At 37.5% G+C, this 12481-nt stretch overlaps 1 protein-coding gene across 1 annotated transcript in view; it reads right to left on the minus strand.

Moving 5' to 3' along the window:
• The window catches only part of Tmf1 (TATA element modulatory factor 1), a 31341-nt gene extending 20719 nt beyond the window's left edge, over positions 1-10622 (minus strand). Inside the window, exons 1-5 of the mRNA XM_020171311.2 lie at positions 9821-10622; positions 6503-7707; positions 4294-4397; positions 3093-3219; positions 1724-1829 (exon numbers count right to left, since the gene is read on the minus strand). Of these exons, the coding sequence (XP_020026900.1) occupies positions 1724-1829; positions 3093-3219; positions 4294-4397; positions 6503-7707; positions 9821-9962 (1684 nt within the window). The 5' untranslated portion in view covers positions 9963-10622. The remainder of the gene's footprint in view (positions 1-1723; positions 1830-3092; positions 3220-4293; positions 4398-6502; positions 7708-9820) is intronic.
• Between the last annotated feature and the right edge of the window lie 1859 nt (positions 10623-12481).

Below are 12481 nucleotides of genomic sequence, written 5' to 3' on the forward strand. Positions count from 1 at the left end.
TAACATTTTAAGTAATTTCTTTAAATTACAAAACCATGCATTAGCCTTCCCCTCAGCCTCTAATTATAACAAACACAATCAATGATTGCAAAATATCTTGAAATACTGATGTGGTTCATCAACTTTTCTTTGATTCATTGGTTTTAGTGCTTGAAATTGTTTTATAATTATCTATGTAACTATGTTTCTCTCTCATTAAAAATAAGCTCCTAAAAGACAGGAAGCATGTCATATCTAGTATTGTTTCAAACAGTATCTGACATACTAACTGTTCAAGAAATATTAGTTTAATAAATGAAAAGTAAATGTTGGGTAAAGCTAACTTTTTTTCAAATGAAGTTAATGCTTCCAATTGTTCTCTAACTATACACATTCTCTACAAATTCTTCTAGGTTCAATGATTTAAGCACAGAAATGTTCATCTCACATTTGTAACATGAACATTTTAGAAATAAAATGACCAACACTAGCAAAACAGTAAAATTATTATAGTATATCCATATAATGGACTTTAATTCAGCCATTAATAATGGTGAAGAAAGCATTTATTGGCATAGTGACATAATTGAAGAAAAAGTCCACACTGAGGCTATGATCTTAACTGTGTTTAAAAACGTAGTGAAAAAGATGCAATGAAAAAAGACTTGAAGAGATTAATAGGTTCTTACAATCTTGGATTATAACCTGTTTCTTTCTTTCTTCATGTACTTTCCTGTAACTTCAAAGTTTAATGTAATTATCAAATATTATTCTTAAACGTAGAAAAATTTAAATTAGAAAAAGAAAGAGGGCTGGTGAAGAGGCTCAAGTGGCAAAGCACCTGCCTGGCAAGCATGATTCCCTGAGTTCAAGCCCCAGTACTGCCAAAAAAACAAAAAAAATCCCATAAAACAAACAAAAAGAGATATTCACAATTCACTTGACCACTTTATCCAAAACCCTCCTCACTCTCAGAATATTTTATAAAGAAATTATCTATTTGGAATGATTTATCTCATAATGGATCTTTAATTTTTATAATGCTGTTAACTATAAATATTTTCTGAAAAAAAAGAGCTCAACAATTTAAAAATCAAAACATGAATACAATGAAAAAGTCACCCCATATTGCACTTAAACTATGAATTCAGAAACCATACAAAACTCAGAATTATAACCTTCAAATATCTGTTAAAAAGATGGGCTCTTTCAAGACTTGCTACAACCTTTCTTAAGACAGCATAAATTTCTACCTATTTTTTAACCTCCCTAGAAACAAAAGTTACATACCATGTATCTGTCTTAATACATCTTACTCACCATTCTTCCATAAACTGTCATGAACCATTTCTGTGGGTTAAATCCAAACCTTCTTTGCTTTTAATTTTTTTTAATTAAGTGTATTTTAATTGTATAAAAGAATTTCACTGTAATATTTCCATAATTGCATACAATGTACTTTGATCAAATCGACTTGCTCTATTACTTTCTTTGCCCTCCCTTCCCCTCCTTTTTAAAACAATTTGTTGTTGTTTTGAGATAAGAGATTTGCTGTGTTGTGCAGGCTGATCTCAAACTCATAGGTTCAAGAGATTCTCCAGTCTCAGCCTCCCAAGTAGCTAGGACTTCAGGTGTGGACTACTGTTCTCAGTTCAGTATTTTTTAATTAGAGAGCATCTGCCTGTCATGTGGCAAGTATTTCTCCTGTTCTTACAATATTTTTCATGATCAAGAGAATACACACCTTCTTCCATTAATCCTTTAATCTGTTCATCTTTCTCTTTCAAAAGGTCTGCAGTTTCACTACTGTTTAATCTAGTGGCAAGTTCTTCTTTTATATTTTTGACTTCCTAAAAAAAATAATAAAATCTGTGAATATCATAAAGAATTACTTTCACTAGCTTTCCAGTTTTCTCATCTAACTGAAGAAGCCATCTATAATCACATGTCCATAATAAATCTGTAAGTTTTACTCAATTAACTGACTGTCTTGGTTATTGAGACCCCACAAAACAGCCTTAAATAGCACTCAAAACCTAAATTCAGATGTATAAGCAGGTTTTAATATGGAATATAAATGAAAATCAGTTAACTTTCAATACCCTTCTTCACTGTCTGTTCATATATATTCCATGGGTTAAGCATTACTTTTAGAACAACATAATACAGTAGGGACAGGAAGAAGCTTGCTGGTTAGGTAGTCTGCAGTTACTGTTAATGTCAGAAATGATTTAGCCAATTAAAGCAACCAAGTAGATGAAATCATATGACTTACTTCATTTCTATAGGAGTACACACAGGAAAATTATAAATTACTGTAAATAATGGTCAAGAAATGGGAAAGCAACCTAATCAAGAAAGGCCAAATGCAGAGACAAAGTTATTAGTAACAGTTGAGACTCAAGTAATAATTAGTAACTCTAGTTATTATCAACTTCTAAAATAGATAATAATTCCAAATTAAAAGCATTAAAACAATGGTTCCCAACTAGGGGTGACTTTACTCCCAAGGGGACATTTTGTAATATCTGGCAACTCAGGCAAGGGAGGGGACTACTGGAATGCCATAGGTAGGGGCCAGCGACATTGCTAAACACTCTATGATACAAACACAGCTCCCCACAACACAGAATTATCCATTGCAAAATGTCAACAGCATTGAGCATGAGAAACTTTACATTAAAAGCCAGTATCATGCCTCCAAAAAGGGAATTATTAATTATTAGAAATTCAAACTTTAAAATTCACTTAACTTAAAGAAATATGTATTTTGAAGTTGTAGGAAAATAATGAGTAATGACAATTTTTTTAAAATATATATAGTCACCATTTAGGCTTTTTAAATATTACTTATTTTAAAAGAATTATCATTTATAAAAGTTATTCTAATGGTCTTTGCTATATACCTTGCAAGAATCATTTATAAATTACACAAACATCTGTCAGATTTTGAAAGTACCAAAATTTAAATATATCAAAAGTCTACAATATACTCAATAATATACCCCACGAATCTTTTTAATCTTACTCTCTTTTTAATACCAAAAAATAAAGGATACATTTGTAAACTATGTGTCTGTACCTTAATTAATATTATTTTAAATTTCTATTACCTTTTTAGCAGCATCTCTCTCTTTGCAAGCTAGTTGGGCTTTCTTTTCTGCTTCTGCAATTCTTTGAGTAAACTCATTTCTCAAGGAAGAAATGCTACTGCTTTCTTCTTTGACTCTGAACATTTCACTAAATTGAAATTACATGAGAAAGAAGATACTGTTTATATATTCCAAGGATAACAAAGTGAGTTTGATTCTCAAAATGAAGAAAACATTTTCTCCCTAACTACATATTAAAATAGATCAGTTTTAGGACTACTAAAGTTTTTGTTTTTTGCTTGTTTGTTTTGAGACAGTGTGGGGGGCCTCGGATTCATGATCCTTCTGGCTCTGCCTTCCATGTGCTAGGACTGCAGGTATGAATCACCATTCCCAGGCAGCCTATTAACTTCTTTTTTTTTTTTTTGTGGTACTGGGGTTTGAACTCAGGGTCTACACCTTGGCCACTCCACCAGCCCCTTTTTTGTGTGTATGATGGGTATTGTCAAGATCGGGTCTTACAAACTATTTGCCCAAGCCCGCTTCGAACTGCAATCCTCCTGGTCTCTGCCTCCTGATTATACACATGAGCCACCAAGGCCCAGCTAGCCTATTAACTTTTAACAGAAAATTACTTGCTAAATTTATTTTTATTTAAGTCATTCATTCATTCGTTCATTCAGTGCTTGGGATTGAACTGAGGGCTTGTACATGCAAGACAAATCCTCTATCACTGGTTACATCCCCAGCCCTACTAAATTTATTTTAAAAAAACCTCAAATGAAACCCATTAGAAAGTGCAAGTGTGGCCAATATTTGATATGCCAAAAAAAAAAAATTTCAATTCTGAATCTTCTGTTACCTGTCATACTTCCCTAATCTTCTCCTTAAAGAAAACACTATGTTTTTAACTGGAATACTACAGTTTTCTTTAAATACACTTAAAATCTCTAGTATTAACAGATTAATAGTAATAGGGTGAAAGAATTTTGTTTTCTGTTTTTGCAAAACATCTCTCTTCAATGCAAAAGGTAATATGGTAAAAATAATTTGAGAAGATGGGTAATTTTTAGATAAAATTGTAACTCAAATGCTACTGAATTTTCAGTTATTATAAACAAGTTAAATTACAAGCATTTTAATTTCAAAACATTCTTTAAAAGAGCAAATTACACAGGCCTCCACATTATGTATAAAATTATTCACATTGCAGACTACTTACTCTTTCAGGTTATCGTAAGCTTCTTCTAGAAATGCTTTTTCTTTACTAAGAGATAATAATTGAGCCTCCCTTTTCTCCAGTTTCTCATTCAGAAATTCAACTGTCTGGAAGACATAAAAGTCAAAATATTTAACTTTTAAAAAGACCATTTGAACATGAAGGAATAAAACATTTTCCTATAAGAAAAATTTTCCTATAAGAAAAATCAAAAACTATTGGGAACACAGTGGTTGAAGAACAAGAATTCTTACATAGTAAGTAGGAGAGTACGAATCAGAACAGCTATAGAATTGTAATGCACCACTTTGCAAACAATCAGGAAATTTCTAATTGAATATCTACATGTCCTTTGATGTAGAAAATTCCACTTATAGGTATATCTTAAAGAAGAAAACTTTTGATAAATGCACTAAGTGACATGTAAGTTTTATAACATTCACAGCAGTCTATTTGTAACAACAAAACTCTGGAGTGGTCTTCATATTCACCAAAAGGAGCAGGAAGATAGATGCAATTAAAAAAGGTCAAAGACTGAGATAATGTTATGTATCTTAGCTTAGTATATGAGCAGTAGAGATACACATGTCTATATTCCATATTATTCTTTAACACAAACGTGTAAATTTTATTTAGCATGATATACTGCATTTAAAAAATAAAAGTAGCTTTAGAAAACCTATAGTCATGTAATTTTAAAATTTCCAAAATATATCAGTATAAAGCTAAACAAGTATTAATTTTAGAATCTTATTTCTTACGTCCTACTGAAGCAATGACAAACTTGTCTATAAGAGGAGAAAAAGAATGCTTTTTGAAATCCAAAAAATAAAGTCTTAACTGAGATAAGCATGAGAAATCACTTACCTTCTCAAGTACACTGAAAATACTGACAGTAACTAATGTTGGTTTTGAGGAACTCAAAATATTACTATGTATTTATTTTATAGTATATTGCTATTACTAACTGGAGTAATATTGCATGACATTTTGTTTGTGAATAATATTAAACATAGGTAATAAAATCTGGCCCTTTTAAAAATGTTAACTAATAGTCCTCCCTGACATTTCTTCAAGACATCCCGTATCTCAGGAGTCTGTAAAAGATACCAGCTCCAACTCAATTCCTAAGAATCACAGATGAAACCAAAGCTGTTACCTAACTAACATTTACATCACTTTTCTTCTGTATGTGAAGAAGTGATTTGACAATGCTAAGTAATGTCTTATTCCTTGAACATTTTTCCTTTTCTTATTCATGTAAGATAGCTATCAATAGGAAATATCAAAAATTAACAGGAAAAGAAAGCAAACCAAAACATTATGAAGAGCATATTCTTTTATACATCAATGAAAATATTAGTACTAGATATTAATAAAAGAAAAGCATTAATGATTGGAGTCTAAATAAAAAGCTAAATTTAAAACTTGCCATAAATAATATGAACATGCAAAAAATATTCTGATATAAGAAAAACAGTAATATTTAAGTTTAATACTTCTATCTGGAAACGGGGTGAAGTACATGTTAACATAAGAAAATTGTCTTTTGTAGCCAGGCATGATGGCTTATGCCTATAAAACTCCAGGTACTCAGGAGGCAAAGGCAGGAGGACCGCCAGTTCTAGGTCAGCTCTGGCAAAGATCTCAAAAGTAAAATACAAAACAAAAGGTTGTAGGTATGGCTCAAGTGGTAGAGCAGCTGCAGAGCATGAACTATGCTCTTGGTTCAATCCTCAGTACAAGGAAAGAAGGAGGGAAGGGGAGAGGAAGAAAGGGGAGGGGAGGGGAGGCCAAGGGAGGGGAGGGGAGGGAGAGATAAAGAAAGAAGGGAGGGAGGGAGAAAGGGAAGGAGGGAGAAAGAGAGGGAGGGAGGGAGGAGGAAGGAAGGAGTTTTTGTAAACTGACATACCAATGCACATAAGAGAATTTTAAAGTGATAGGACTGAAGAATAAAGATATAATAAGATGGCTACTTTTATGGTTAGTTATATTGAAATATCAACTTATTCTACTATTGTTGGCTTGGAGAAATTTCAAGTGGTTTAAAATAGTTATTCAATTTTAAGGTCCTTAATGCTTTATCTTTTTAAATAAGTACAAATCACTACACATCAATAAAATCACTTTTTTTTAATAAAATCACTTTTAAAACAAATTATTTTATCTCTAACACACCCATCCAAAAATCCTGTATTACTTTGCACAGTACCTTGCAAACATCTTCCTTCTGAGAAACAGCTTCTGGCTGACTCTCAGCAGCTTCACATTGCTCAGCCACCTTGTCTAAGCCAGTGTATCCTTCATTCATTGGCACAGAAGAAACCAGCATATCTGGCTGTTCACAGTTAACAGGAGTTGCACTTCGTCCACTTTCCTCCATTTCTGTTTCCTCAGTAGGTACAACTAATGTTTCATTTGCTTCTTCTTCAGTTTTTCCTTCAACAGAGTCAACTGTTTTAGTCTTTGGAGTTGAAGGATTAACTATAATAGGCACTAAAGCATATCCCTTGCCTGACAACTCGTCATCTGAATTGATTTCGCTGACACTCCGGCTATCTAATGACTGTACGCTAAAAGAGTCTATTCTCTCAAAAGCATCAGATGAGCAGCAACTCTCATTGAGCTTTTGAAAATCATCTAAACGGTTATATTCAGGACAAGCAGATGCAGAGAGAAGCTGAAAAGACGTCTGCATCAGGTGAAGGCTTGATTTTGCATCTGTAGTCTCTTGTCTTGAACTTGCTGAGCTCTCACTTATTACACTTTCATGATCTAAGACTTCAATATCACTGGTGGTAGAAGTACCTGAAGAGAAGGTACTAACAGGAGGAGAAGGTGTATTACTCTGTCTGTCTTCATGTTTTTGTTCCTTAGGTTCCAAAGCAATGTCCTTTGTTTCTGCTGGGTGAGACTGCGTAGGTGTGTTAGATACACACTCTGCAGTTGTTTTTGCACTAATCACGCTTGTGGACACTTTCAAGTGTACAGCTGGCACCTTCATCTCGGATTCTTCATGAACAATTTCTTCATGCTTGCCTTCAGTTTTAGATGATGGAGCATCCACTGCCAGCGTTTCCCCTGACACACAAACAGAGTCTCCCAATTCTGGCTCAGCTGTTTCAGTGATTCTTGCCTGTCCAATAGGCAAGGATTCATGTAATGTGCTTTTCACTTCCTCCTCTGGTCGTTGTGATTTAGCTGGAGGTTTTGATACCACTGGACTCTTCTGAATGCTCGGGACATCCGTTGGAGAGAGAAAGGCACTGAAGAAATTTTCAGATTCATCTACTACAGTCCTTCGAACTGGCTTTGTAATTGCTTTAGGAGAGGCTGTTGGTGGACTCTGAGGTTCGGCGTTCGATTTCAACCCCCAGGTTGAAGTTTCCCATCCTCCACTGACAGGGGGACTTAATCCTTTGACAAAAAATAAGTATTAAAAATATTACATTAATATTTCAACCATCTTCATCAATCAACATTAAACTTAGAAAACAGAAAACCTATTGGAAACAACCTATATTCTGTGTTTGCTAAACTCCTTGCTTACTGCATTATTAATTAAATAGTAAAATAAGTATGCACCTGCCTCAGAGGAGCTAGGACCACATGTAAAAGGCTGAACTTGGCCTGGACCAGCAGAAGCAAATATGTTATTCTCTTACACAACAAATTAACAAAGCAAGCCATGTGTTTTATAACCCATGCTGAGTTCAATATACATGTGATTCATCTCACAAAAAAACAGGCAACATAGTTACTAACAAGTCATGGGCAGCCACAGAAAAATGACCTATTCAGTCAGTTATTTTATGTAACATAAAATAAAACATAATTATAAGATAAATAGAGGGTAATGCTCAAAACCTGAACCCAAGATCCAAGAAACAAATGTTATTTTCTGATGATCAAGTTAAACTCGGGGGAACATTAAATTCTAGTGAACAAATTCATTTGCATCTACTTAGTGACAGGCCGGATCGCCAAACCCACTCTGAGAAAGTTTTGTTCTCTTAAAATTTGTTCCCAAATTCCAAATTATATCATCAAGTAGAAAGTCATTATGAGTTTCAGAAATGTGCCTTGTTAGAACTACTTCTTTTTGCTAATGGTAGGATTAAAAAAAAAAAATACAGTGAAAATAACTATCATCTCGGGGAAAAAAAACAAAGAGTAATTAACATAGCAGTTACAGAAACAGCAACTACCTAAAAAAAAAAAGACCTAATGATTAAAAAAATGGAATGGTCATTAGGAGAACCTGATGACTAAGAAAATGGAATGTTAGCTAAAATTTTAGGTATTTCTTTTTAAAAATCTTTTTTCTAAATTAAAAAGTGGCTAGGCGGAATGATCGCAAATCCTGCATGATTAGAGGTTGGTGGAGAGAGGACAAATAAATTACAGTTCCCTAGAAACTACTAAGCCCTACAGTACAGTCTACCCTGTAGTACCACTTCAAAGCTAACAGGGATGAAAGCATACAGGAACTTCAGTTTGGAGACACAGTTTTACATTCATTTATCCAGCATGTGAAAACAACGAAAAGCAGGAAACCAAAATTAAAGATGCAAATGAAGTAGCAAGATTAGGGCTGCTGATGAGTCTATCATCATCTTAACGGAGGGCAGGAATTAAATTTGCCTCTTGGAACATACTTTATATAATTACGGAGTTATCTGACATCCACTTAAACTACTTCATTCTGAAGACTAGGGTCCTCTTTGTAACCTTATCAATGAGCATGGCATTTCACTAAATCCTCAGTCCATTCTGGATAACCTACTTTTAAAAATAAACTCTAAGCATGATTCATGCCCCAGATTTCAGAAAACGAGTATTTTTATATTTGAAGCTTATACTCGATTTCAAGTTTAATAATTCAAAATGTGGCGTGCAAATGAAAAAAAAGGCAAGCTACTCAAGCAAGGTCATCTAACTTCTTGTAAAAAAAATAGTCCTGATCTTACTGCTCTTGGTAGTAATACTAATTTTGGTAGTACTGGACAGCCTTGGCTCTGCTGAAATAAAACTTGACACAATTCAAACTCCTAGGGCCACACCTTGCACTTGTAACATATATCTCCAGCATAGCCTATCCTCCCGCTGTGTGACCTACAGCAAATTACTTAGCCATTCTGGTCCTCCTTTTTCCTCTTCTGCAAAACACGGAAATAAAGGAACCTAGATCAAGTTGTTTTGAAGCTATTTTAAAAAAGAGAGAGAGAAAGCTTCTGTGCTTCCAGGCACGAAGTGCTCATTAAAAGTTAGCTGTTCTTTTTGTCCCTGTTAATTTACATGCCGGAGCCCTAAGATCCCCACAATGCCCAAGGGCGCGCAGCTGTGCCTGGGACTGTGGAAGGATGGAGACAGACCCGCAAGTGGAGCCCGTGTCACCTGCAGCCGAGCTCGGGGACTCGGGGGTTCGGGCTGGGCGTCCCGTTAAGACACGAGCAACGACCCTCAGGGCGAGGAGGACCTGTCCGCCGTCCGTGCCCAGCCTGGGGCGCAGCCGGGAGCCCCTCCTTACCCGGCTCTCCGTACGGAATGGTGTCGGCCCAGGCGCCCGGCTCCTCCTCCTGGATGTCCAGGACCCTGTCGATGGACTTCTGGGCTTGGGACAGGGCCTGTTTGGCGAAGCTGGAGAGCTGGGAGGCGTTGAACCAACTCATTGCCGCTCCTCGGCCGGCGGCGGCGGCGGCGGCGGCGGGAAGGCCGAGGGCCTCAGGCCCGGGGGACGCGCAGCGAGGCTGCCTCGCCCCGCTTCTCCGCTCGGCGGGCCCTGTCAGCGGGGGGCCATGACCCGGAGTCTCCCCCGAGCGGAGATGGGACCCTCAGCCCTTCCCGCACCGCTGAGGCGACGAGCTGACCCGCGAGCGCATGCGCTGGCTTCTTCCACGTACACAACCACCAGATCCGGGAGCCCAGAGTTCCGTGGAGACGGAAGGACAGGCGCTGGGACGTGACGTCACATCCGGGAGGCAGAGTTGCCCTTAGTTACCGAGCAACGCTGATTCAGCTTCTATGGACAAGGTTCCTGGTCTACAGCGGGCGTTCTTCGCCCATGGGAGACCAAGGCTGCCCGCAGAGCCCCAAGCCTCAGGAAGGACTCTTTCCCGGAAATTACTTCATTTGCGAAAAGCTACCGCCGTACCTGCAGCAATTGTAAAAAAGGGAGGTTTGGGCCTCACATTTCTTAGTATTCCATCTCAAACATTTAACCAGTTAACTAGGCCGTAAGGAGAAATACTGTCCATGCTTGTCTAACCTTGGATATGGACCTTCTGCCCAAACCCTGAAACCTGTTCGGAAAGCCAACAGCACACTATTTGCCCAAATCAAAACAAACCTAGTACAGCGTCCAACATCCACTCCCCTACCCCAACCCGGCCCCCAAACTCATGTTAAAACCAAATCCCAACAGACGAAGCAGTTAGGTTATACTTCAAGAGGTGAAGCCCTCATGAAGGAGATTAGTCCCTTTAGGTCAAAGAGTGCCTTTTGCCCTTTCCAGCATAGGATACCATCAGACCACACCAGACACAGAAACTGCTGGTGCTTGAACGTCCCAGCCTCTAGAACTGTAAAAACTAAATGTTTATAAGCCACCCAGTCTATGGCAATTTGTTGTAGCAGTTCAAAGTGACTAAGACACCTAAGAAGTACTAAAACTACTTATGTATGTATTGCACTTATAACTTAAAACACATTTTCTGCAGGCACTCAACACCTGGCCATAGGAAGTTTTAATTGATGGCCTTCCTAATCCAGCCAATATCTATGATTGGTCTGACCCACATAATGCTAAAGATGAAATTTAGCAGAGCACCAGTGGTGACACCTATAATCCCACACCTATAATCCTAACTACTAGAGAGGCCAGCCTAGGCAAATAGTTCACAAAACCCAATCTCCAAAATAAGCAGAGAGTGCCTGCTTTCCAAGTATGAGGCCCCAAGTTCAAACCCCAGTCCTACAAAAATAAGAAATTTTATTAACACTTAAAAGTCAGATTTCATCCAAAAATGCAGTTTCAGCAGCTTTTGAAAGGTATGAGTACAGTCCTCTGCACTGGTAAGCCCTTTTGATAAGTTTCACTCCTCTTTTTCATATACCTCACCACTCATTTTACTGCCTGCATTCTTCCTGTTGTGGTTAATGTCTTGCCTGTCTGCCCCTCATATCTGAGTATTTACCCCACTGCAAGGAATTATGCCATAAAGGAATTACTTTTCTTTAAAATAAAAGATAGAAACCCTGACCAGTGATCTTCCAATAATTTTGTCTAACTAAAGGAAAAATTTACAGCAGGCCAGCAGCAAGTGGGCTTCTGAGCCTGGAGCACCACAGGCCTGTCCCAGTTCCTCACAGATCTGTGTGTCTGTTCCTAGCATTCTTCAAGGTCTGAAAAGAAGAATCTGCCTGGAATCCTTACAGGACAAGAAGAAAGGATATCTTGATGTGGAAATCGCTACAGTGAAAATGATGGGAAAGTGGAAAGCCAGAAGACAAAGCAGAGCTTGAAGATGAAGGAAAGTCAGGCAAGGAAGGAAACCCGAAGGTGGAAGGGAAGCTGCATACAAGAATGCTAAAGGATGAGGGATGGCCAGGTGATGAGGGACAAATGGAAGATGAAGGAAAAACAGAAGGGCAGGAACGACTCAAGATGAGGGCAAGCCAGAAGAAAAGGTCGGAGATAGATGAAAGGACTCAGGAGGACCAAAGAAAAGGCATTTGAGTAGTTAGGAGATGATGAACGTACAAATGGTTCAAGAGCTCAGGACCTGCTAGGGAAAAACAGAAAATGGTTTTCACTGGATGTAAAGATACACAGGATGTGTTCACCCCAAGGGACCCACTGGGTGTGATAAGAAGGAGGGGCAGAATTAAGGGCCAACGGGGCTTATACAAGTCCCATACCTTATGCTTTTGGCCATGGATTCTGATTTCTCTGAGAACACTGCTGGTAGATAGTTGCTGGGCCTTGTGTTTTAACCATAAGCTGATACTTTGCTTTAGGTGTGCTTACCAGTGGCCTTTTGATCCAACCAGTGTTGTCTTTCAGTAGAGAGTTTTAGCCCAAATACATTGTAAAATAACACTAAAAAAATTTTTTTAAAGTATCAAAACAGTTTGCAGACCTATGGGAAAGTGATTTTGCATGTTAAAATTGTTACAATTTAGTAGTTTA

Source organism: Castor canadensis, chromosome 10, assembly GCF_047511655.1.
Source record: "Castor canadensis chromosome 10, mCasCan1.hap1v2, whole genome shotgun sequence".
NCBI lineage: Eukaryota > Metazoa > Chordata > Mammalia > Rodentia > Castoridae > Castor > Castor canadensis.